The sequence below is a fragment of the Lacerta agilis genome, chromosome 8 (genome assembly GCF_009819535.1).
Source record: "Lacerta agilis isolate rLacAgi1 chromosome 8, rLacAgi1.pri, whole genome shotgun sequence".
Lineage (NCBI taxonomy): Eukaryota > Metazoa > Chordata > Lepidosauria > Squamata > Lacertidae > Lacerta > Lacerta agilis.
This window is the reverse complement of record NC_046319.1, coordinates 1,107,914-1,134,452: the sequence shown is the minus strand read 5'-3', so window position 1 is coordinate 1,134,452 and position 26,539 is coordinate 1,107,914. Positions and strand designations below refer to the sequence as shown.

At 42.4% G+C, this 26,539-nt stretch overlaps 1 protein-coding gene across 2 annotated transcripts; it reads left to right on the top strand.

The window, feature by feature from the left end:
- Positions 1-866: 866 nt before the first annotated feature.
- VDAC3 (voltage dependent anion channel 3) lies at positions 867-26,539 on the top strand. 2 transcript variants are annotated; one of them, XM_033158994.1, is made up of 11 exons: positions 867-895; positions 15,800-15,923; positions 16,841-16,912; positions 18,052-18,101; positions 18,587-18,589; positions 22,128-22,280; positions 23,043-23,095; positions 23,391-23,618; positions 24,474-24,624; positions 25,566-25,623; positions 26,010-26,539. In XM_033158994.1, the coding sequence occupies exons 2-11, from the start codon at positions 15,893-15,895 to the stop codon at positions 26,099-26,101; spliced, it is 891 nt and encodes a 296-aa protein (XP_033014885.1). In that variant the 5' UTR covers positions 867-895; positions 15,800-15,892; the 3' UTR covers positions 26,102-26,539. The 2 variants fall into 2 exon arrangements, with proteins under 2 accessions (XP_033014885.1, XP_033014886.1); XM_033158995.1 differs by lacking the exon at positions 18,587-18,589 and having other exon boundaries at positions 870-895.

Sequence of the window (26,539 nt, the reverse complement as noted above, 5' to 3'; positions counted from 1 at the left end):
TCCCTCAGCCAGTAACGCGAGATGGGCAACGCAACCCCAGAGGCGGACACGACTGGACCTAATGGTCAGGGGTCCCTTTACCTTTACCAAGCATATAGAAGAAAAACTAGTATAACTTATGTAAGCGTTTACTATGTCTTGTTAACCTATTAGAGCTTTTTAAGAGTGTCAACATGTGTATAAAGGTGATCCAGTTGACACTGTGTACACAGACTCTCAATTTTTTTGGACAAAGTAACTCACCAAAAACTCCTAAGCAAGCTTAGAAGTCATGGAACAACAGTTCTCCTGTGACTCAGTAATTGGTTAAGAAACAAGACAATGCAGAGCAGGAATAAATGGACAAATGTTGTTATTGTTGGTATTATCTTTACTGTTCTCTTTTTTATCTCTAATTCATTTGTAACTGAAAATCAAAAACAAAAAACGGGGGGCCCAGTCTGTGCAGAGTGAGACTCTTAATCTCATGGTTGTGGGTTCGAGCCCCAAGATGAGCAAAAGCTTCCTGCATTGCAGGGGGTTGGACTAGATGATCCACGGGGTCCCTTCCCCTTCGACAATTCTTTGAAGCGCCGGCGGCAGCGCAGCAGCAGCAGCAGCAGCAGCAGGCGGCGAAGGAGCCCCTCCATTGCGCCTTGGAAGGAATCTATGCGCTTGCGCAGGGACTGAGGATGACGCGAGAGAAAGAGAGGCGGGGCAGAGGCTAGTGACGCGCCTGCGCCTTGAGACGCAAGCTCCGGCAAGGGAGGCGGGGCCAGAGCCGGTCCCCGAGCGTTACGCCTGCGCAGTGCGCGGAGACGGAGGCGAGACCTTCAGCTTGACAAGGAGGGACGGACTGACGGAGGAGGCGGAGGCGTCGGGCTGAGCGGCGGCGGCGGCGGCGGCGGCCCTTGAGGTGCGCGGCGAGGGAACGCGAGGGAAGCCGGCTCGCGGCTGGAGGAGCCCGGCGACGCCCTCGCAACGGTGGTGGCGGAGGCGGCGAGGGGGGCCGCCTGAGGCTTCGGGGTGGAGGGCGAGGCGAGGGCCCGGCTTGGCCTGGGGGCGCCGAGGGCCTGTGGGGGGCGACGCCCCGCTTCTGCCTCGCTTCTCCCTCGCCGCCTCCGCCCTTCCTGGGCTGCCGAGCGAGGGGCTCCTCTGAGGGAGGGCCTCCCGGCCCCCGCCCGCCTGAGGGCTGTTGCCAAGGCCGCGCTCGCAAGGGGAGGGGGCGGCGGCGGCGGGGAGACGCTGAGACACCCCCCCCCCCGCCCGCGCCCCAAAAGCAGGCCAATCTGGACCACCGCGGCGGCGTCTTATTATGTATTGGGTGTTGTGAACCGCCCTGCGATCTTCGGGTGAGGGTGGGGCGGCATACAAAATGAACAGAATAAAAACCAATAAAGAATTTGAGGCAGTGGATCCCAAGGGAGAGGCTGGCAAGCGGGGCGGGAAGGTTCAAGGGCAATCAAGGAAACATCTGAACATTTCAGTGTAGTATGGCATCAAAGTATTTTTAAAAAATTACTTGCGGAATATGAATAGTTTCCTCATGAGAGCAGAGTGTCAAGTGCTACCAAGGGCACTTCTAGTCTTGCTTTCCAATGTATTTCTCATCAATAAAAACATTGGTGTGGGGCCAGCAAATTTTTATTCTGCAAGTGTGTTCTAGAGAAAAAACTTTGAGAGCTGCTAGTGTTGCTTGGGGAAGCCACAGGTTCAGTTCTCTGCTCACTGGATGGCTTTGGGGATTCCTCCCCTCCTCCATCTCTCTGCGCATCCTGCTTCACAGGGTTGTTGTCAGGTTAAAGTGTGCAGGCTTGTCTGCCATCTCAAGCTATTAAGGTAGTGTCAGAAACCAAATGGCTCATTAAACCAGGTTATAGTCACCAAAACAGAACAGCTGGTTTCCATTTGGGGCAAGGCAGCTCTAAAGTCTTTATTTTTCAAATGATGGACTGATCATGATTGATTATCAGTTAAAACATCTGGCTAACAGATGACAACCTTGAGCTAGGTCCAGGCTTCCTCAACCTCGGCCCTCCAGATGTTTGAGATTACAATTCCCATCATCCCTGACCACTGGTCTTGCTAGCTAGGGATCATGGAGTTGTAAGCCAAAAAACCTGGAGGGCCGAGGTTGAGGAAGCCTGAGCTAGGTTAAGAACTTTGAGAACTTAAAGAAGGAAAGTTACTTTATCCAGGGACAGGTCCACATATATATTGGCCTATTTCTAGGGTGCCAGACTTCCAGATTTCCTGGACTACTGTAGTTGGAAGTACTGTCCCGGCGGAAACGGGCAAAATGTCTGGGAAAATCTGGATGTATGGCAAGCCATGTCGGCAGTGTCATTTTTGCTGATTTTCCAAAAAAAATAGCTCAAAAGTGACATTTTTTGTGTTTCCTGATTTTCACATTTTTGAAATATGGCAGCTGTAGCCTATTCCAACCTGTTTTCATAATGGTAACAGACTATTCGTAACATAATATATTATTCACAACTGTGAACCGTGGGTTGGGGTAAGTGAAGGCAAGCAACAATTCACTATAACATTGTTCACTGCTCCTTCTCAGGCTGCACAGAAAAAGCACATTGGTTCCTGAAATTCATTCTGATTGTGCAGATAAAATGTAACTGATAGAATTCTTCAAGGAGTGGCATTAGTGTGTGAAAACAGTTAAGACCCAAAGATTCCCAGGTATGCACTTCCAGATGGTGGTATGTCAGGCACCATCCTGGCAGCACTCAAGCAGCTTCACTTGGTCACAAGTGGCCAATAGTCTGGCACCTCGCTAATTTTGAACACTGTTTGAGAGCAGGTAGTGATGGTGGGGTGATAAAGATGCAATTAATAATTACATGCAGTTTATTGACAGGTGAGCTATGGGAATGTGTGAAATTGCTTTGTGTGGGATCGGGTTGTTTATCAGTCTAGTTTGGGGCTAGCCAATGTAGTGGCATCCGGATGTTGCTGGACTGAAAGTCCCATCAGCCCCAGCCAGCATGGCCCATAGCAAGGGGTGATGGAGCCTGATCTAGCTCATCATGGTCTCCTCTGACTCATAGCAATTCTCCAGAGCTTAACACTACCTGCTTCCTGATTCTCCTTTTTTGTTTAAATGGAGATACCAAGAAATTGAACCTAGGACCTTTGCTGTGCAAAGCACAAGGTATTATGGTTTCTTCCTCTTTGAGCAGTGTTCAAAGTTAGCCAGGCATCAGGCGCATTTTGTGAACTGTGCAGGTCCAATTGTGACCACATGGAGATCTCTGGATCCAGGTTGGCAACTGACATCCTCCATCTGGCTGGCCCCTCCAGCTTTCTATGCAGGTAGGCAGAATAATTAGTTATTGCATTTATCTCCCACCTTTCCCCCCACCCCCAATTAATCCCTACTATGACTCTGTGAGGTAAGTTAAGAGGCTGTGACTGACTCCCATGTTCACTCAGGGAGCTTCATGACTGAATGGGGATTTGATTTTTTTTTATAAGAATTTATTATTTCTATTAAGACAAAGAAAACATAACATAACACCAACATTTACAGTACAGAAATGCAATACATAAACACAACACAAAAACACAATCAAACAGTTACAATAAAAGAAACATATACAAACCTTTAAACTAACACTTATCCTCTTACTTTTCTTGTTGCTATCTTCTCTATTTTAGGGGACTTCCCCATTCCCTCCACTGTCTTCAAAAACATATATATCTTCTAGGTAGCTTTGTATCTTATTCTATTCACATTGCTCAATTTTTAATGTGCTTTACTTTACTTAATTATATCTTAACTTAAACACCAATCTTAACATATTTTCTAACAAATAAATCTTTCACACAAAAATATCTTGCTAACAATTTTATCTAACATATACCTGCTAAAGCCGCTGTTCTATTTAATTCTGCTCAAATATTCAATTTTACTGATTTAACTAGATAGTCTTTAAATTTCTTCCAGTCCCGTGAAACCATCTCCTCCCTCTGGTCTCGGATTCTGGCGGTCAGTTCTGCGAGTTCCATATACTCCATCATCTTCATCTGCCATTCTTCCACCGTTGGTATCTCTTCGCCTTTCCATGTTTTTGCCAATAAGATTCTAGCTCAGGGGTCTGCAACCTTTAAGACCAAAAGAGCCACTGGACCCGTTTCCGAAGGGGAAAAAAAATCTGGGGAGCCGCAAAACCACTGCGACATTTAAAACAAATATACACTGCATTTTATTTTAAAAAATCCAATTTAAATAAAAAAATATCCAAGTTAAAATAAAAAATCCTATTTAAATAAAAAAAATCCATTAAAAAAAAAATCATTCATTTTATCCACCCTGGGACCACTACCAGGTCACAGCTGATCCAAGGTGGGTTGCAACAGCATACAAATATTTGATTTGGTTTTTTTTTTTTAAATGAGTCCTCAACTGCACACTTGTGTTAAATGTTTGTCCCATGTCTAATTGAAGACTGCTGGCTTTTACAATAATCTTAGTGTCTTTTACTCTTAATATTTCAGACCAGAGGCTATGTTCACCTCTTCCAACCTCCTCTCTTGCTAAATAAGCACAGAATTGCACCAGAGAAGCCTGTGATGTTTGTGCTGACTTGCATACAGGGGGCTGTAGTAGTTCGTAGTGTTCAAACCTTTTTAGGGGAGTTCCCTGCCCCCTTAATGACAGTGGTGATAGATTTTGCACATGAACACAGATCCAAGTTAGGACTCCTCTCTCCACGCCAACAGGTGCTTTGTCAAGGCTCCCCTAACACACACTCAGGACAGAGGAAAAACTGCAAAACGTCCCGGCCTTGCTCCGGGGCGGAGAGAGACGCGCGCCCGGCGAGAGCGCGGTCTGATGCTGCGAGCGGAACCAGGAGCGAAGGAGGCAGCGGCAGGGAAACAGGCACCGCTTCCTCGACCATTTTTAAAAAGAGGGCTTCCCCCCTCGCCCTCGCCTGCCACCCCGCCGCCCCTGGCCCAGCCCACAGCTGCCTACCTCGTCGTCGCCTCAACGCAGCAGCCAGCAGCCTTCCGAGAGGAACGCGGCCAGCCCGCCCCCGCTGACCCACGACCCAGCCGAGGAGTCCTGGCCTCCAGTGCCCGTGCGGGCACGCGTCCAAAGGCCCCCTTCCTGCCCCCATCCTGTCCCGCCTCCCAGGTGCCTCTGGATGCCGCGGGGTCCCACATAGCTGCCGACCCCGGAGCTCCCTGTCTGCCCCAAGGCCGCCTCCCACGCTAGGAAGACTCCCGGAGCTGGGCAGGGTTGGTCCCGCCAGGCAGGCTTGGGGGGGGCGGCCTCTCCCATGGACGCCTGCTTTTGAGGCGGGGTCTTCAAAGTTCCCCCTCCCGTCGCCCAGCTCCACCTCTTCCCGAAGGAGTGCGCGCCAGAGCCCTCAGCTGAGCTGCGCCACCTCTACTGCGTCTCCACCGCCTCCGAGCCCCGCTGCCCCGCTGTTCAAGGCCATGTGATCCTGGGTACGCCCCTGAGTGCGCGCCGAAGGAGTCCCCGCCAGAGCCCTCAGCTGAGCTGCGCCACCTCCACTGCGTCTCCACCGCTCCGAGCCCCACTGCCCCCCGCTGTTCAAGGCCATGTGATCCTGGTACGCCCCTGAGCAGCGCCCTCAGCCTCCGGAGGGCGGGCCGCCGGCCAGCTGGAGGGCGGTCGCTTCCGCCTGGCCAGCTGGAGAAGTGGGCGGGCTTATCTGCCCCGGAGCCGCGGCAGCCGTGTAAAAGAGCCGCATGCGGCTCCGGAGCCGCAGGTTGCTGACCCCCGTTCTAGCTGCTGTTGTGGCATACATAAAAAACACTCTATCCTGACTGGTATCTCTCATTAGTTATGCTCAGAAGAAATGCCTCTGGTTTCTTACAAAAGGTAACCTTCATTACCTTCTTAAGTTCGTTATAAATCTTATCCCAGAAGCATTTACCGCTGGGCACAACCACCACATATGAAAAAAGGTACCTTTCGCATGTTTACATTTCCAACATACATCTGACATTTTGGTATTCATCTTAGCTATCTTAACTGGTGTCAAATACCATCTGTAAACCATTTCATTATATTTTCTCTTAAACTATGACAAGCAGTGAATTTAATACCTTTTTGCCACAATCTCTCCCAGTCATCCATCATGATATTATGTCCTACATCTTTCGCCCAGTCTATCATTGACGATTTAACCAGTTCATCTTTCGTATGCCACTCTAGCAAAAGATTATACATTTTGGAAAGGTTTTTAAAATTCGATTCTATCAGTTCTGTTTCCAGTTTTGATTTTTCTACTTGAAAACCAACTTTTTGTCCATTTTAAATGTTTCATATACCTGATGATAATGCAGCCAGTCGGGGACCTGGCTTTTCACTTGATCGTAGCTTTTTAGCTTAAAAGAGTCCCCTTCCTGCTGCAATATGTCCATATATCTTAACCAGTTTGCAGACATGTTCGGTCTCTTATAGGCTTTGGCCTCCACTGGAGAAATCCATCTAGGGGTCTTTCTCTCTAACAAGTCTTTATATCTAATCCAGACCTGATACAAGGATTTTCTAACTATATGAGACTTAAAGTTCTGTGGATCTTAACCTTGTCATACCAAAGGTATGCATGCCAGCCAAACATATTATCATATCCTTCCAAGTCCAATACATCAACGTTCTCTAGTTTGAACCAATCCTTTAGCCAGCAAAAGGCCGCTGCTTCAAAGTAAAGTCTTAAGTCCGGCAGGGCAAAGCCTCCTCTCTCTTTAGAGTCTGTTAAAATCTTAAACTTGATTCTTGGCTTTTTGCCCCTGCCATATAAACTTTGATAAGTCCTTTTGCCATTTCTTGAAACAATCCAGTTTGTCCAAAATTGGTATGGCTTGGAATAAAAACAGCATCCTTGGTAGGACATTCATTTTTATCACGGCAATTCTTCCCATTAACGACAATTTCAATCTTGTCCATATCTCCATGTCTTTCTTTATTTCCATCCATAGTTTTTCGTAGTTGTCCTTGTACAGGTTCAAATTCTTGGTTGTGAGATTGATACCTAGATATTTTACTGTTTTGACAAAATTGAGGCCAGTGCCTTCCTGTATTCTTTGAATTTGTTCTGCACTCAAATTTTTTCCTAAAACTTTGGTTTTCTGTTTGTTTAATTTGAAACCAGCTACAAGTCCAAATTGTTCAATTATTTCCAAGGCTCTGGGGACACTGCTTTCCGGTTCCTGCAGGGATAACATCAAATCGTCTGCAAAGGCGCGTAGTTTGTATTCTTTCTCTCCCACACGAATTCCTTTTATCTGTTTGTCCTTTCGTATCATATTTAGGAGGACTTCCAGGACCGTAATAAAAAGTAAAGGGGAGATAGGGCACCCTTGTCTTGTTCCCTTTTCAACTTCAAACTCCTCCGATATCACACTGTTTACTATTACTTTAGCTCTTTGTTCTGTATAGATGGCCTTAATGCCATTCAAAAATTTTTCTCCAACTCCCATCCTTTCCAGATTCTTTTTCATGAATATCCAAGAAACTTTATCAAATGCTTTCTCTGCATCAACAAACAGTAGTGCCGCATCTGTGTTTATGTTTCTCTCCAGTTTTTCTAATATATCCACAATAATTCTCGTGTTATTACTAATTTGTCTTCCTGGCAAGAAACCTGCTTGATCTCTGTGTATATAATCTTTCAACACTCTTTTCAGCCTTGTAGCCAATACATTTGCAAAAATTTTATAATCCACATTCAAAAGGGATATTGGACGATAATTTTTCATTTGGGTCTTGTCAGTATCTGGTTTTGGAATCAGTGTGATAAAGGCTTCTTTCCACGTCTCTGGTGCCCTATCTCCTTCTAGTATTTTGTTGCAAATTTCTCTTAGCGGCTGCGATAGCCAGTCTTTCAATGTCTTGTAATATTTTGCTGTTAATCCATCCGGTCCTGGAGCCTTCCCCAATTGCATGTTATTTATTGCATCTTCTATCTCCTGTGTCGATATTGGGTGGTTGAGAGTAACTAGTTTTTCCTCTGGGACTTTTTGCAATCCATTCTTTTCCAGAAATCGGTCTATTTCTACTTCATCTATCTTCTCCTCCTTGTACAGTTGCTTGTAGAATCTTTGAAAGCACCATCTGATTTCCTCCGGTTTCTCCACATTTTTTCCATTTACTACCAAATTATTGATGACATTTGCCTTTTGTCTTTTCTTCAATTGCCAAGCTAGTAGTTTTCCACACTTATTAGCCGATTCAAATGTTCTTTGTTTCATCATTTTCACTTTCCATTCGATGTCCTGATTCATTATATTAGCATATTGGGATTGCAAGTATTTAATTTCTTTTTGGATTTTAACACATCTGGGATGCCCTCTCAATTCTTTTTCCTTTTCTTTGATTGACTTCAACAATCTCTCCATTTCTGCATTTTGTTGTCTCTTCTTTTTTGCTTTTTCACTAATGAGGAATCCTCTCATTACAGCTTTACTTGCATCCCAAGCAATTCTTTTCTCCACTTCGGAACTCCAATTTATCTGAAAGTATTCTTTCATCTTTTTCGCCGCTCTTTCTACTAGCTTGGTGTCTCTCATCAGAGCGTCATCCATTCTCCATCTAAAAGAATCCTTGGAAATCATTTTTAAATTTAACTGTACCGGATTGTGGTCTGAAAGAGTTTTAGGGCCAATTTCTGCCTTTTGTATTTTTGGAGCCAATTCATTCGAAATCCAAATGTAATCTATTCTCGACCATGACTGCTGAGATTCACTAAAGTAAGTTGCCTCTGTATCTGTAGGGTTTTTTAATCTCCAAGAGTCCACCAAATTCAAATTATCCACCATTTCGAAAAAAGTCTTTGGGAGTTTCCCATCATTCGTTAATTTAGTTCTTTGAGATCTATCCATTAATGTGGAAACTGCACCATTAAAGTCTCCAAGGCAAACTAATTTGTAATCCAAATAGTCCAACAGCAGATCATGTATTTTCTTATAAAAAATTGACTTTCCATCATTTGGTGCATAAAGTCCCAGAATCAAAAGTTTTTCGCCTTGTATATTAATTTCAATTGCGATGTATCTCCCTTCTTCATCTTTAAAAAGCTGTCTTGGGCTATATTTCTCCTTTGCATATATCACTACTCCTCTCTTCTTGACCTTGTCCGATGATATAAACTCTTGGCCTAATTTTTTGTTCTGTAGTAATCTTCTATGACGTCGGGCTATGTGGGTTTCCTGTAGACATATTATATCCAAATTCTTCTTTTCTATGCTGTAAAACACTCTGCGTCTCTTTGGTCTCTGATTCAATCCCCGGACATTCCATGTCATTAGCTTGAGCGCCATTTTCCTTTCTTTATTCTTCTCCTCCAGTTGCTTCTCCTTTCTTGTCTTTCTCTGGATCCTGGCTTGAACCTGGTAAACTTAGTGGTCCCGGCGGTGGTGGAAATTCCGCTGGGAATCTGTATAATTGTGCTGGGTCGAGTGGTGTGCCTTTAAATTGTTCCTGATGCTTGTCCAAAAACTTTTGCTTCTCCGCCAAGGACCTTATTCTTATCTTCTTTCCTTCAAACGTAAATGCCAGGCCTTCTGGAAATTCCCAACTGAAGGGAATTTTTCTTTTCCTGAGCTCAGTCACCAAGTCGTTGTAAGGAACTCTTTTGTCCAGGAAAAATCTGGGGATGTCCTTATAAAAAATTACTTTATTCTGCTCTACCACCAGGTTGTTTCTATAGTGCAAATCCAGAAAAAAGTCTCTATCGTGTCGGTCGTGTAGCACAATCAAACAGTCACTGACTGTTTTGTTGCTTTTCTTTCCTCTGGAACCTCTTGGACCAAATCTGAAGGCCTTCACTATGCGCGCTGAGACGTTAACTTCTTCTAGCTCCCAATATCCTGAAAATAACTTCACAATATAAGCTTTTAGGTCTTCCCCTTCCAATTCTGGAAGACCCCTTAGACGGATGTTGCCCTCTCTCTGATGTAGTTGCAGAAAAGCGAGAGACTCTTCAACAGTTCTCTGTCGTGTTCCAATATTCTCTATCTGCTCCAAATCCAAATTGTCCAATTTTTCCTCCACCTTTTTTATTTTTTCTTTGACCACTTTAATTTCCTCAGAGTCCTTTTTCAAGGTGGTCACCTCCTGCCCAATTCTATTAATTTCTTCTCTGTTCTTCCTTACGTTCTCCTCAATTTGCCCAATTGATTTTTCCAGGGTCTGCGTAGAATTTTTAATATCAGCTTTTATGTCAGCTTGTAGTTTTTCTATTGCTGAGTTCACTGCTGTATTTCCTGATGAAACTTGATCTTGTGTTTGTTTCAACCCTTCAGTGACGCTTTTCAATCCTGCTGCAATTTCTGCCACGCTAACAACCAATTTCTCCATTTGTTCCTGTAGAGTTAGGGAAACAGAGCCTCTTTTTTGTGCAGAGCTAGAACCAGCTGTTTTTGATCTAGTGTCCATCTCCTGTGGGCTCTGCAATTGTAATCTCAAGGTCACTCCGGTTGCTGTGGTAACAATCTCAGACATTCACAGCAGAAGGCCAACAGTCCCAAAAGTAAACACCAGGTGGCCAGCAGCTCAATTCTGAGAACAAAGAGACTGCTGAGCCAGGAGCCCACACCAGTCCCAAAAATCCAGCTTTTAGGCAAAGAGTTTAAATTTTCCACAATATAAATTCCTTACAGCCAAGAAGGGTATGTTTTCATATAGCCCAAGTCAGTAACAGTTTCTAACTTGCAGTGTTACCACCAAAGTCCAAAAAGTAACTTGTATCTGGTTACAAAGAAGTCAAAATGTCTCCACTGGTAAACAGTCACTGAAACACCAACAAAGAAAAAATGGCAACAATATATCACAGCCCGCTACTGACCCGGAATCCTAATCCAGAGGGTGAGGGGCTTCTTCTTTTGCCATATCAACTGTTTTTAAGTCTTTAAACATCCTTTAAACAACTTTTAATCCACTTTTAAAAAGTTTGGCAGAGTTCGCAAAACTTTCCCGTTAGTCGCGGCTTTGATCTTTTAGCGCTACCAAGCTCGCGCAAACAGTTCAAAGGGAACAGGCTTCCTTTTGCAGTTTCCTCTGCAAGCAGTGCTCTTTAAACTTGTAAAATAATCCAATATTTTAACTTACAGAGTTTCTTTGGAAGTTTCTATGTAGGAAGTGCCGGGTGCTCAGGTCTGGCGGGATCGCTGCTTTGATCCTCCGCAGGCAGTCGCTTCTTCAGTCCCGTGCTGGGGCTCCGCTCGCCTGATTTTCCCCCTTACGAGGGTCAATCAGGAGCGGAGACAGCACGTCTGGGACCCACGAAGCCGTCGGTCCACGGGACGCTCTTCCCGTGGCTTTAAGGGACCCGTGGCGCAGGCACGGAGATCCCTATCGCCTAACGGAGGACGGAGCCGTCGGACTCCCGTCCGCCATTGACTCGGCACCTAACCGGAAGTCGACTGAATGGGGATTTGAACCCTGATCTCCCAGTTCCTAGTCTGACACTCTAAGCACTACCCCACATGGGCTTCCTAAAGTACTTCTGCTATGGGGCAGCTCTATAAATTAAGTAGGTAAATAAATAGGGGGAAAGCAAAATGTCACTTAGAGAAGAATCTGAAATATTTTTCTTGAGGCTTAAATTTGTTTTATTCTGGATTGTTTTATTTGATGTTTTAATGTGTTGTGTTGTAAATCATTTTGAGATTTTTCTTTAAAATGTAAAGCGGTATAGAAATAAAATTAATAATAATATTAAAAAACTGGGGGGGGGGGTAGTGCTTAGATATTTTGTTGTGGCAACCGTAACCCAGGTTTAAGGTGCCATTTGGCAATTAGTTTACATATCTGCGTTTCTAACTCTGCTTTTGAGTAACAGCAAAAGGGAATATGTGACAATAAAACCACAGTTAAAGGTGGTTGGTACTTGCATGGTGTCAGCAGTTGTCAGTAGGCTTATTGGAATTCAGTGGCTTGGTTTAAAAATGTGTTGACCTTCCTCTGAAAAACGTAGATTTTAAAATCTGCACAGAGAGAGTCTTGAGATGGTGATGCTCATTTGTACATGCATGGTATTTTCTGCTTTGATCTCTTTCAAAGAGCTCAGGATAGCTTGTATTGCCCCCTCATTTGGAGGGGCATGATTATCCAAAGAGCTTTGAGGCTGAGCAAGAATTTTAAACAAGGCCTCCACTATCTATGTCTGACAAACATGCTGGTAAGTTATGGATGTAAGAGAGAGCAATGTTTAACTGGATTCAAAAGTAAATCTTTGCAAGCTTAAGCCCGAGCAATAACTGAATTAGAGAATACACAGAATTCCTATTCATCCATCATTAAATAGACGCATGAGAGCTGTAGATAGTCATACAACTTTTGTGAAATCTCCTGAGGTGTCACATTCATGAAAATGTCAGTGGAATCGCTCAGAATCTCAGCAATTGGGCATTTTATTTTATTTTATTTTTAACTAAAAAAATATTACTATTCTGATGCAGAACTAAGGGTGGGAAGTTCCATACTGATAATTCCACAATAAGTGCTGTGGCCAAACGGCTTTTTTGTGTGTGTCTGTGATACCTCCTGAAATTTATAGTAACCCCACAATGATTGTATTGGGTGGACATAGGGGTTGCCCCACTCTTGGCTTCCAGGACTATTGTAAATCTGCAGGTGGAGTGCATTCAGTAGCACCTCTCAGTCTTGCTCAAGTGAATATATCTATTCTTGCAGTCGTGTGTGCCCAGGTTCATCCACACGTGCTCTCTTCTTCATGATCATTCTAGTTTTGATTCCTTGCAAAGCAACTCCAAAGAGGGAGCTGCTGCTGCTGAGAATGAAAGGGTAGTATGCTTAAACCAATGCTCATATTGCTTTGGTTTCCTTCTGAAATGCCAACCTTTTAAAATGTTATCACTAACAAGGAAGTTGGTTTAGAGCTATAGAAAACGTTTTGAGTGGCAAAGATAATAGGAGCATTGATTGGATGGGCAGGCAGATTTGCCAGGAGAGGCCGATACTACATTATCATAGTTATAGATATCAAAGTGAATTTTGTCACTGTCTCAAGGAAGCAATTTTTTTACACCCAAGATAGACTGGAGAAGTGGGTGGGTGGTTTTGAGTGCATACTTTAAACCCTGTTGTCTGGAGAGCTGTAAACAGGCAGGTCTTAACTCAGCCTTCGCCAGCCTGTTGCCTGTCAAGACGTTTTGGACTACAACTCCCATCAACTCCAGACAGCATAGCCATGCTGGCTGGGGATGACAGAAGTAGCCTTTGAGCTTCTCATAGTCGTGTTATGCAGCCAGGTGAGTAGCCACACACTAAGTATGCTGGATATGTTGGCGCCAGCACTGAACTTGGAATGATTGATGTCTGGATGTCCGCCATTCGACTGCAACTTCTTGAAAAGCTGCAAAAGAATTGCATTTTTGGAATAGGAAAATCCAATCCATGTTTCATTCAGTATGTGGCATTGGCACATACAGAAATGGCTGAGATGTGAATCAATACAGGCTGGCTGAGCACTACACCTGATGGACGTTAAGCCTGTACAGACCCTGGGAGGTGGTAGTCCGAAGGATCGGTTGGAGCACAAAGCCTCCACATAACTCACTACTGGTTTCTTACAATAACGCCTTTTCTTCTGCTTCAGCTGAAAATTAACCAATTGGGAAACCTGTTAGAAATAGCACATTAATTGAAAGTAGAATGGGCTTCAATTTGAAAACTTAAAAAAAATATGAATGAAACAATATGTTTATAAAAGCCAATAAATTAGTACTCTGGTTTTCTCTCCATGGATCTCTTAGTCTCAAAACTGCAACACTGCAGATCAATAATGCTAAATATGTTAGAATTTAATTTCCTTAAAAATGCAATCTCTTATTTGAGGCAGGGGGTGGAAGAAGCCAAGATGTAATTAAACTTTATTATTATGATGGTGATTATTACTACTATGATTGGTGCTATTTTAATGTTTCTTGCTGTTACTTTTCTTCTCTTTTCCTCTTTCTTTACTTGTTCTCTCTCCTCTCTTTTTTGTCTTTGATACTGTTTGTTCTGAATACAGTTTTATTGTATTGTGAAAACTTTTTTAAAAATCTTGGGAAGAGCAAAAAGAAAAGAACAAAATAATAATTATTGCATCTAATGCTACATTTGAGAACTATTATCTGTCTACAACAATACAATTTGTTCTAGTTTCTTATCTTTCCTAAAGTGCAATACCACAATGTACATGGATGGCACACAGTAGGTCAGTATCTTTCATTGGGCTGGCTTGGTGGTAAAACATATTAGGCTGAAATGATGGGTGCACAGTACAGAATTTCACCAGAAAAGGAAGGGTTGGGGAAAAGAAAACTCTGGTAATTAGTAGCTTTGTCTTTCTTGGAAGTATAAATGTCTTCAGGCATTTGCTTTTTCCTGCCTTGCATTCAGTTGGCAAGGGTTTTTATAGGCACCAATTAGTATAGATCATAATTTCTGAAACTGAGGACTCGGGACCACCATTGGGCACTAGCCCACTTCCAGATCAGTGTTAGCACTACAGCCCACCCCCTCTCCCAGGGGACAGATGCAAGCAGCAGCTCCAAAAGCCATGATAAACTGGGAATTGAGAGGGTAGCTGGTATAGGAGGAAGTGAATATACAAGGAGCAGGGAGGAGAGATGGAAGAAATTGCCTATACTTGGGGGTGGGAATAGGGCACAAATTATATGTGAAAGCAAAAAGGAGAAGAAATCGAAGGGGGGTAAAAAATACTTTGAGAGGCATATAGGAAGCAAGCAGACAAACATAAAATAAAAAGCCATCTCCACTTGGAGAGTCCAGATTAACACATTCTGCCTAAAATGGGGAGGATGAGTTGAAAAACCTCCAGAATCAATGTTAATTTGACTTGAGGAAAGCTTGGAACCATGATTTATTATTGAAAGAATTAGATACAGAGAATGGTAAGGCTTAGGTTGGATCCATGCTTTATAGAAAGAATTGACTCACCTGAGAGAATTGAAGAGCTGGATTAGGAATTGAATGGCTGAGTTCAGAATGCACTACTGCCAGTAATTACAAGAGCTGACTGCATACAGATACTCCCTTTCATCCCAGGCAGGAGGCTTGGAGCCTCTATAGCTGGCAGGCATTTGATAATGATAATCATTCTGAGTTTATACCTGGGATAGCTCAGCTGGTAGAGCATGAGACTTAAGCCCATGGCCGTGGGTTTGAGCCCCACGTTGGGCGAAAGATTCCTGCATTGCAGGGGGTTGGACTAGATGACCTTTGTGATCCCTTCCAACACTACAGTTATGTGATTATTTGAGGTCCTTATTACAAAAATAAAAATAAAAAAAGAATTCTCAATATTTAAGAAAATTAACCTCCTTAAACAATGTAACTTTTCATTCCCTCTGCCTATTCCATGAGTTTAAGGTTGTTCCTGAATTCTTATAGGTGTCATTCCCTTTTCCAGGGGAAAGGTTGTTTTGATGTAGACTAAGGTAAGGGTCCCTTCAAGTAAACCTGTCTTATGTGAATGTTATGTACAACTTATTTGAGAAGGCAGTTGTAAACAGTTTCCCAGTGCACATGCCAACATATACTATCTCCCTGTCCCTATCCCCCACACATTGCACATACATGCTTTTCATACCTCTAGACTTATATGAAGCGGCTCCTTCCCTTCAGGGGTTAAACCTAGTAGGGTAGTGATATTAATGTGTATTTTTTTAAAGTTTGCCTGTCATGCTGTCCTTGAAGGTTTGGTATATATTACAGTGAGTATAAAAGTAGTGGTTGCAGGTATTCTAAGTGATAGCTTTGATCTCTAATGATTCATGCATTTCCCCCCATATTTGACAGGTGTATATCAAAGAGCTAGAGGAGATTCTTATAGGTTCACGTTGAGAAGTAAATGATTTAGGAGCTAAATTGTGAAATAAGAAGTCTGCAACCATGTTCGGCTGTGGTCCTGCTAGACCCCCAGGTATCTATATGTATATGGAAGTTCAGATATTAAAGATAATTTTTTAGAACCTTAATACTAAGGTGATGTGTTTAAAAGCAAGAGTTATGTTATCCAGCAGCACAAAGCTGGCTTGCTGATATCCCACATGTCAGACTTGCAAAGCAGTTCTGTGTTTTGACCGCTGCTATCTTCCTGAAGGTGACATTGGAGAGGAATGTGCCAAGAATAGATTTCTTCTTCAGCAAAGTTCAGAACTCCTGCTATGCTTTGGGGGGAAAATGGAAATAGAAGCTTGAGAGTAGCAAGATAGCTATGTATAAGCTATGGTTCTCTGTACAGCCCAATAGGTCAACACCTCATAGGGTGGAGTCAACAGCCAATTTAGTTTCTATCACTAAATTTATTTCCTTAAGACAAGGTTTTCCAGTACATGGAGTTGGGAATAATGCAACGAAACTACTCACCCAAGTAATCAAGCAGCAAGTATCTTTAGTGGAGTTTGGCTTTGCTGTAAGAAAACTTGTCACTTCCCACAGGCCAGGCAATTTTCTGTGGCTGGTGGTGGGTGGGGGGAAGCCAATATGAATTTTGGATCAAAGGCTTTTAAGGTTGATGAGGAAGTTGTTGATACAAAGGAGCCATTCTGTTACTCTTGGAACCAGACACAAGAGAAATAAGTTCTTGGCTTAACAGACTGTGCCATGGAATAAATACGTTGTTGAACTTGAACTATTAAATCTTTCTATCAAATTTTGGATTAGTTCTTTGCCCCTGAAAAATTTCCTGATAGTCGGAAAGGAAGATTTATGAATAGACTCATGGTTCTTCATCATATGTGACGTGTAAGGTGGTGGCAAGAAATTGCTGAGAATGGTGTTCATACTTGCTCATTTATTTCCAAATATGTACTGTTTTTTTCTTTTTGCTTCTTCCAGACCCCATGGCTATCCCACCATCCTACTGTGACCTGGGGAAATCTGCCAGGGATGTATTCAACAAAGGATATGGTAAGCAGGACAATGGCCACAAATATTCGCATTATGCATATATTTTCTAAATATTTTGGAAATCTGTTGCTAAAGGTCTTCAGATGCATTAAGAATGGCATATTTTTGTTCATAGCTTTGAAGTGTTCTTGCTCCTTCGCCTGGTTTATCCTTCTTCACTCTATCAATCTGTCATCCATCCTTAAGAGTTTTTATTGGATTGATGGCCTTGCTTTCATCCCTTGATGTTTTAGTTAATGCTTATTTTATTTAAAGTGTATATTCATTTTCTCCAGAAATGCAACACAACTAGCTAAAAACTAGCACTAGCAGGAATGAAAGCCCATCTCTTAAATTCTCAGATGAATCAATTGGTTTTGAGCTGGTGCCTGCAGTTCTATAGCCCCTGCAACGCTTGCATTTCAATCTTCTGCTTTCTGACTCTCCTCATCTGACTTTGTCCATAATCTCTCAAGATGGACAAGGGCCTGTTCCAGAGGTCTCCATTCTATGGTGATTGCAGATTTCACAAACTGGCATGGAACTTCCTTTTGGCTCTATTTAGGCTTATTAAAGCGGGCTCTGCGCCACATATTGGCTTGCATATTCAGCTCTGGGATTGTCTCTGCAGCAACGCTGCACTTTAGTGGCATTTTGAGAATATGAAGTGTGGCATAACATAGATGAGCCCCATACCAGTTACCCTGAGTTTAAACGGGTTTGTTGATTGTCTTTGAGCTGTTCTTTGGAGGTACTGTACTTAAAATGCACCCAAAATGTCCAAATCTTAGCATGATTCCAAAGTGTGAGCATGTACTCACATCCTGTTTGTGGCCTTTCCATAGGCATCTTTTTGGCTGCTGTGGTAGTTGAGTGCTAGATCTGATCCAACAGGACCCTTCTAATGAGACGAGAAGCCATTAGTTCCTGGAATCAGAATTGTTCAGTCAACCAGATGTTGCCAATGCCTGCCAAAATCTGTGGGTCTCTGTCAAGTGATTCCTAGAATTACCATTAGAGCTAAGCTGGCCTCTCTTTTTATTGGTGCTCATCACAAGCACCTTTTAAAGGCAGATGTACCCAATTTGTTACTTCTTGGGCTTTGTTTCTCATTCATTTATTGTAGTGTGAATAAGAAACTAATGTTTTGGCAATTTCAGGGTTTGGAATGGTCAAGTTAGAGTTGAAGACCAAGTCTTCCAGCGGAGTGGTAAGTAATGAGTACTTTGAATTATTGTTGCAACAGGAGAGTTTGTGGAGCGCTAATATTACCTTTACAGCACCGGCAGAGTCAATGTACATACCTAACATTCTGCTTCTCCTGTATGTTTGGAGTGTCCTGAAGGTTATACCTAGGACCCTTTCATGCAGTATTAGCTTTAGTGTTTTGAGGCTTGACTCCTGAGTGCTTGACATCTCATAGAGCAGCTGTTAGTAAACTGTGAAGAAAGGATTTGGGCTGGTGACAAATGACCTGTCCACTTGTCCGCTATGTTCAGAATAGCTGTAGTGGGAGAGGTGATCATTTGAAGGAGTTTAGAGCTAGAACTATGGCTTAAACATTCTGACTCTGCAGGTGGAAGTGGTGGTATGGATACTTTGATTGATTCACCTTTACTGACATACTAAAGATGCTAACTTCTAACATGACTTCTTCCTTTTCCATGCAACACTGGTTTTTGGATGTTTATTCAGCTGGTAAGAGAAGCATGTATTTGCTTTCTTGTTATATATCTCTCCTTCAGGTTTGTGTACTTGGACCATGACCCACTGCCATTCCTAATCCATTCTAATGGCTAAGTAAATGTGGTTAACCAGACACTAAATGTTGCATTGTGTACAGCTCCATAAGTCAGTAGCATTTGCACTTGAACTGTCAAAAGAATTGGAGACAGCAGTGTGATCACAGGCATGGTATTTTTGAAAGCCTCAAATTTAGAAGTTAGTATTTCTGAGTAGTACCACTTGGTGACTAAATCTCTGAAGCAATTGGTGAGGAACTGGTGGCTCCTGAAGAGCTCCCCATCCAGCCAGTAGCATCCCTGCTCACCTTGCAGCAGGACTTAAGCTTTCTAAAAAACCTCCCCTTGGAATCCTAACTGCTGTGTGTGTGTGTGTGCGCGCGCACGCGCGCGTGCTGTGGCTCCCAGAGAGGATGACCCATTACCCATGTGGAATGTGGTCCTTGGGCTGAAAGAGGTTCACCCCCTTTCTCTTAAAAGGGGTGTTCAAGGTTTGGCAGCCATTGGCCCCTCCAAATGTTACATGTGGAGAGGAGAGAGAAGTGGCCTTCACATGCTTGGAAACATCTATGATTTTTTCCAGGGCTAAGCTTGTGTACGAAAAGAGGATAGTCCTGGAAGTTGCAGCAGTTTAATGACATGACTTCTTATGCATATCCATATTGCTTACTGTGAAACCTCAGGCATGAAATTCAGCTTCTTGAGAATGTCTGGGGAGTTAAGTTTTTTAGCTGCTGACTCTCACACTTTCTGAGAAGCCTGAAGATGTGTGAGCAGCATCTTCTGATGGCTCTTAAGTGCAGGGATCTTGTGAAGACTTTTTAGTGTGGTGTGTTGCCCTCCTTGGAGCTCTATTCCTTCCCAAGGCGTTAGTTGGTTGTCATGTGCCACCCCTTTCACCATTAGTATTCTAGTTCTGCCCAATTGTTTCAGAAAATTTATTTCTGCAAACTGCACAGTACAGGTAACTCACATCTTATGCAGGGGTTACGTTCCTGGCCATCACGTGTTTCAACAAAATCATGTAAAGCTAGAAGGTCTCTATGCTGCGGTGGCCTTCCTTTTCAATCTGTCTGACATCATGAAGACTTAGAACTTCACCTGGATGTGCTGAGCTGAAATGTCACGTCAAAAGCAGAATTGTGGGGTTGGCTCAGATTAAGTGGTGTTTGGCATTCCAGACATATGGGGTCTAAGCAACCATCACATATGACAGTTGTAAGATGAAAAGTAACATACGTTGTGTGCACTCTTGCTTTCCCTACTCAGATCTTGTTGCAGCTGCCAGGAAAATCCTGGTCTGATCATATGACTGCAAGATTTTTTCTTTTCTCCCCACTCAGCAAACAAAGAAAGTTAAATGAAATATTTCTCCTCCACTGGCGCCAGCTCAACCTTTTTAAAGAGGATCTAGGAATTATTTTTAACTGGCCGCTACACACACACACACACACATACAAAGTTACCCGAGATGTCATATCCTTCTTAAGCCACGGGAAATCTGTGTTTGAAGCTGAATCAGGTTTCTGAACTAAAATTGCCTTCTTCTTTTATTTTTTCCAATTGTTTCTCTTCCTCATTAGCTTTTAAGCTGTTGCCAGGCTCTTGTATGTGTGTGAAATTGTACAGTATCTAAGGCAACATTAGCATCTAGCACCAACATGCTAACCCCTGTACATAAATAACCTAAAACGATGGGCTGTGCCCACAGACTCATAACTTTAGATTAGGCAGTTGGCTATTTATAACCCTGATCATCAGCTACTTGCCTGATTTCCTGTGGCACATAAAAATAGGCTCTAGGTGGCGACAAAAGCTTATAGGTGTCTGTGTGCCTCTTAGGCTCTAAATAACCAACAAAGGCATACTGTAGGCAAGTAGACCAGAAGGGTTTTTTGTTGAATGGTAACATATATAGCCAGACATGCAAGGCTCATTTTAAAAATAAGTGGTTTATAAATGCTTTTAAATAAGTAAATAAACAGTAATGACCCAGACCAGAGGTTCTCAAATGGTGGTCTGCAAGCTTCATTAAGATGGTTGATGGAGCAGTTGCAGTACTTGATCTTGCACTTTCTTTTTTCTTTCTGAGACTACAGTGGAACCTCGGTTTTCAAGTGTCTTGGAAGCCGAACGATTCGGAACCCAAATGCTGAAAACCAAATGCGCCTCGGACGTCGAATGGCTTCCAAGGCGTGTTTCTCCATTTTCTTAATGGAATTTGCCGACTGCCCATTGTGCCTCAGTTGTCGAACATTTTGGAAGTCAAACGGTCTTCCAGAATGGATTACGTTTGACAACTGAGGTACCACTGTATTAACACACGTGGACTACTGTATTTTAATATTTTGTTGGAAGTCACCCAGAGTGGCTGGGGAAACCCAGCCAGATGGGTGGGGTATAAATAAATTATTATTATTATTATTATTATTATTATTATTATTTATTATTTATTATACATGCTAACAAGCCCCTGTCTTAAGGGCTATGATCTTAATAATCTGGCATTGGTGCAGTCTACTAGTTTCCCCTAAGTGTTTGCTAGTTGAAGGACCCCTTTACACAGCCCAGGCTACGGCTTGTCATTTTCAAAATTCAGCATTGGTTTCAGTGACCACACTTGATGGCAGAAGGCTTCTTTATTCAAACACAGGTCTGCCCTAATGGCACCTTGATAGCAAAGTTGCATGTGGGGTGCGGGTGGGGGTGGCAAGGAGGTGCGGAGGTGTCAGACCTTTTTGTTGCTCTCTTTTGTTGCCTTTTCTCCAACCTGGGTTTACCTGTGGTGCTGCAGCCCAGCTGAAGGGGAGGAGAAGTGTTTGGGGACATCAAGGGTGCAAGAGAGCATTTCAGGGGCAGGGGAGAGTCAAAACCTTCCACCTGCAAGCCCCCCTTGGCACTTTATGAGGCAGACAGCTTTGCCACCACTGTGTGTAGTTTGGCCTTACTGTCACAAAATGAATCTGAAATGTTTCTGGTAGTACTTCTCCAGCTCTTCTAGATATGGGGTTTATGAGTCTTTCGACACTATTGAAGAAAATAAGTATTAGCCTCATGTAACACAATTTCTATGTTGCACACTAGATTAAAAATCTGCCGTGTATTAAGGTTCCAAATGTGTAATTCTTTTATGCACACAAACTGATTACTTAAAATAATATTTGGAAGTAGGGCAGCATATTGATCAGGAAAAATTGAAACTGTATTATCAGAGAGCCCTTCAGTGAACATTCTGGTGGCTGTATCTAGCACCCAATATATTGTAACATTTTGTACCTTATGAAGCGTTTGTTGTTAAATTGTTGGATTCAGACATCAGAAAGGAGAAGTTAGATGTGGTAGGACCATGAAAGCCAGTGAAGATGTGAATAAATGTTGCAGGGTGATTATAATGCATATTGTGTAGGCGGAACTAAAGCTTGCATGATTTGCTGGAATTGCATATTCATTTTAAAACATGATTTCATTGTAATTCAAATGTGGTATGTTTACAGGAATTTATCACCACTGGTTCCTCCAACACAGACACAGGCAAAGCCTCAGGCAGCCTAGAGACCAAATATAAGTTCAAGGACTATGGACTTACGTTCACTCAGAAATGGAACACTGACAACACCTTGGGGACAGAACTGTCCATGGAGAATAAGGTAAGAGGAAGTGGAATCATGACTTCAGCAGAGCAGGTAAACTAGAAGAAATTAAGTGGAGGCTTATGGGGGAAGAATGAGTTGTGTGAAATCCAGATTGAAATAGATTTTTCTATATTGTGGGGAGTTTTTTAAGTGGGGGTGAGGGATTCTGAAGTTAGTGGTGGTAATGTAATGTAGATTATATCTGGAGATACCTACAGACTACAGATAGGCACCATTGCTGAAAAGGTCCTCTCACCATTTATTAGCCACCTTACCTCTGAAGGTAGGGAAAATTGGTGTTCTGAATATACCTTGACCGTAAAATGGTGAGACTGCTTTATAATCTGACAAAGATTAATGCCTAGATGTGTTTTTGTGAGTTCTTGAGTTTCAATCCAAGAAATATAATTAGTATGCCAATGAATTCACATATGCAGAAACAACAAGTACTTGGGCTGCTAGTATGGTATTTGAGGCAAAAAGTGTGTGAGATCTTTTCAGTTATATGTAATTTGGGAACCTTCCATTTGATCACAGGTGGCACTAAATAATGAGGTAATGTAGAATGAACTGGTTTTCAAAGACTGTAACATTTGAAAACTTGATTCTCTAGGATTTCCATCATACATTTTGTTTCATTTTTCTGTGCTGTAGTCTACCATAATTTACAAAGAACAAGAAATGCTAAGTAGATGCAGTTAAAGTAGGAAGAAAATACTACTTATTAAGTAATTATTTTTTAAAGACAAGTACTGTATTTTTCTTTTTTCACTTCAGCTGGCTGAGGGACTGAAGCTGACCCTTGAAACCATGTTTGTACCAAACACAGGGTAAGTATTCATCCCTCCAGAGGGCTACTTTTAGCTGGGTGCTTTCCTCATAGGTGATGGTACCACTTGCAGACTTGTACTGGAGCTGCTAGCTCACATAGGAGGTGCTTTTCTATTCTTTTGCTTAAGGCTGTCTTTAAATGAATGTATTGAAATGTTGACAGTGACACTGAATCAATTATGTAACATCAGGTAGCACGCAGGGGTGATTCATGCCCAATTTTCTGCTAAATGTATGCGTTTGTAAGGTTATAGATGGGATTAAACTTGATTCCCTGTTCTTACCCCTTCCCAGGAAGAAGAGTGGAAAGTTGAAGACATCCTATAAACGGGAGTATCTAAACCTAGGTTGTAATGTTGACATTGACCTCGCTGGACCAACCATCCATGGCTGGGCTGTTCTGGGCTATGAAGGTTGGCTTGCTGGGTATCAGATGGCTTTCGACACAGCCAAGTCCAAACTTTCACAAAATAACTTTGCATTGGGATATAAGGCAGCAGACTTCCAGCTGCACACAAATGTGTAAGTATTTCTTTGTGGTCAGGGGGCCAGAATGTACAGAAACCAGAAAACATAATAAAACATAATCAGTAAAATATGCAATATAAAGGGATTAAATTTGAGGTTGTATTGATGGTGATCTTTGCCTTCAGTGTTGAAGGTCACAAACCAAGTCTTGGCTGACCACCTATGGTTCTTTCCCTGAAAGAGCACAATTCTTAGTCTCTGTAGATTTCTAGGGCATTTGCCAGGATCCAGGAACACATTAAAGAGGAAATACGAATTACTTTTGGTTCTCTCACATTATGCTAGCACTGGGGCAGTTAATTTGCATGAAGCAGGATATATTCCATCATGAAGGCACATGCTGAAGCTAAGAAGATCCGGATGGGAAATGGCTCCTTCCAATCTCCATTCACTTGCTCTAGCATTCAGAGTGCAGTTTAGAAAGGAACATTTTAGCTTATATTTGGTCTTTCTGCTTTATATCAGAAAGTGCTTCCCTCTCAGTCCAGCTGGGGAAAAAATACCATATGCTTTTTATTATTTCAGATCTCTCCCTATTCCAGCTGATAATTGGTGTATCTTCATATAACCTGTGTCTAACTTTAGCTATAGAACCTCTTAGTCTAGTAGGAAAAATGTCAGGACAAGAAGGGAATATATATGGATTTAACCATATTATTCAAAATTGTTGTCAGCTGCTCTGAGCCCTAAAAGCAGAGTGGGGTGGGGACGGACTAGAGAAACAGAAAATCAATACAAGCTAGAATAAGGCTGGGGTAGTGGTAAAGAGAATAAGGGCAAATATTTGCAATTGTTGAAAAACTTCTATAAAGGCAAAATGGAATCTACATTTGATCTCTTAAAAAATAGGAATGATGGCACTGAATTTGGTGGCTCCATCTATCAGAAGGTTAATAACAACATTGAAACATCTGTCAGTCTTGCTTGGACCGCTGGCAGTAATAACACTCGGTTTGGTATTGCCACCAAGTACCAGTTGGATGATAAAGCTTCTGTCTCGGTAAGAATTTTGCCATCTTCTCAGTATGTTATGCACATGTGCTGATAATTTCAAGTTAATTGTATAGCACTGTCCCATTTTCCTTGCCTCTTGGCTTTATGCCTCAGATGTCTTTGGAGCAGTCTTAATAATAGCAAAAGTTTTGTTAACCTTTTGCTTGTGATTCTAGTATGAACCCTATATGGAACAATTTCAGTGATATGAGTTGTCAAGTGAAAGTGTCAGTATGGATTAGTATCATACAAAAACAAATTCACTTGTTTGTTATATGCTAGCTGTGAATTGTTTGTGTAGAATCAATTTAGGGAGTAGGAAGACTTTCACTATGGTGTATTTGGCAGTGGTATCAATCCTATGTATTGAGATCTCATTTGGTAGGTAAGTCTTCATCCAGGTCCAACTTCAGGTGGAGTGAGTGCTCTTATTGAATTTCCTACATGTAGAATATGTCATCTGGGAGAAGGGTCTGAACGTAGCCTTTCTGCATGCAGGGTATTGTTTGATATGGAGCAGCATTCCACCTGTAGGTTGAGGGCTTAGGTTTATCATCTCAGTAAGAATGAAGCCTTTTGTGTTCTTGAGGATTTTTTGTACCTGAGCACCCTGAGTTTTGTTTAACATCCAGTCTTCCTTTCTTCTGGGTAATGTTGACTATATTGCATGTGATCATTTCCTCTTCGTGACACACAGGAGAATGGATTTTGACTACATTGATGCTTAAGGGCAATAACGTTAATGTTTCCATTACTGTAGGCACCATTCCTTTACCCAGGACTGGTGAAGGAGGGACTTTCTATGTTCAGAAAGCAGTTGCCAACATAGAACTACCAGCGTCTTCAATCTCTTTGCTGATAGATCTAGTTCTAGAAGACTGCTGACTTTCTCAGGAAAGCAAGTAAAAACTGGTAATGCTGTTGAATGTTCCTTTTTTTCCATTCTAGGCCAAAGTCAATAATGCCAGCCTCATTGGACTTGGCTACACTCAGACCTTACGACCTGGTATGTAAACTGCTGAATGTACTGAATGCATAACTTAATTTTGATTGCATCTTGGCTGTAGGACAAAATGAGCTAAAAAATTCCAGTGATGCTTCCGGGGCATCATGGGGTAGTGGTACCAAACCCTGTGAAGAGCACTATGCGCCACCCTATTTTTGGATTATGCCTTGAGTAAATCCTGCCACAAAGGGAAGCTAATGTAGTCTAGCCAGTGTGTGTCTAGAGAGAACAACTTGCCTGAGAAACCTTGGTGTATGGGACCTTGAGATCTAGCACATACTGGTTCTCTCAGCTGCGAGTCTTCTCTTCTGACTTTCCCCCGTGTGCTCCCTGACTGGTTGATAGTCTCCTGTATTCTCTTAATAATGGCACTGTGTTTCTCCCAGGTGTGAAGTTGACTCTCTCTGCTCTGATTGATGGCAAGAATTTCAGTACTGGCGGCCATAAAATTGGGCTGGGATTTGAGCTGGAAGCTTAATGTAGGTTTTAATGAAGTATTAGATCTTTATTGGGAAGATGAAGGAGAAAACAAACCCCACATGTTCTGGCCTTAAACTCTTCCGTGAAACTTCAAAAAGTGTGAACTTGATATTCTTCCAAAGAATTGTTGTAACCCCCAACATTGAAGTCTGGAGAGTGCAAACCTACCATGAAGGGCAATACTTGAAGGCATGCATGGAAGTTGTAATGGTTGTGCTACATTTCAGTTCAGTTCCTCAGTTTCTTTAAAATGTGTTCCTCAGAAGACAGCATAGCATCTGGTGAAAGGAAATAATCTCCCACCCTTCTGTGTTCCTACATCACATCCTGCATGTCCTGCACCTCACGACCTTTTGTATAACTGGTCTCTGTGCTGTAGTGAAAGCTTTGGTTTTGCATCAAAGTGGAAATAAATCAAAATCACATTTGGAAGTTA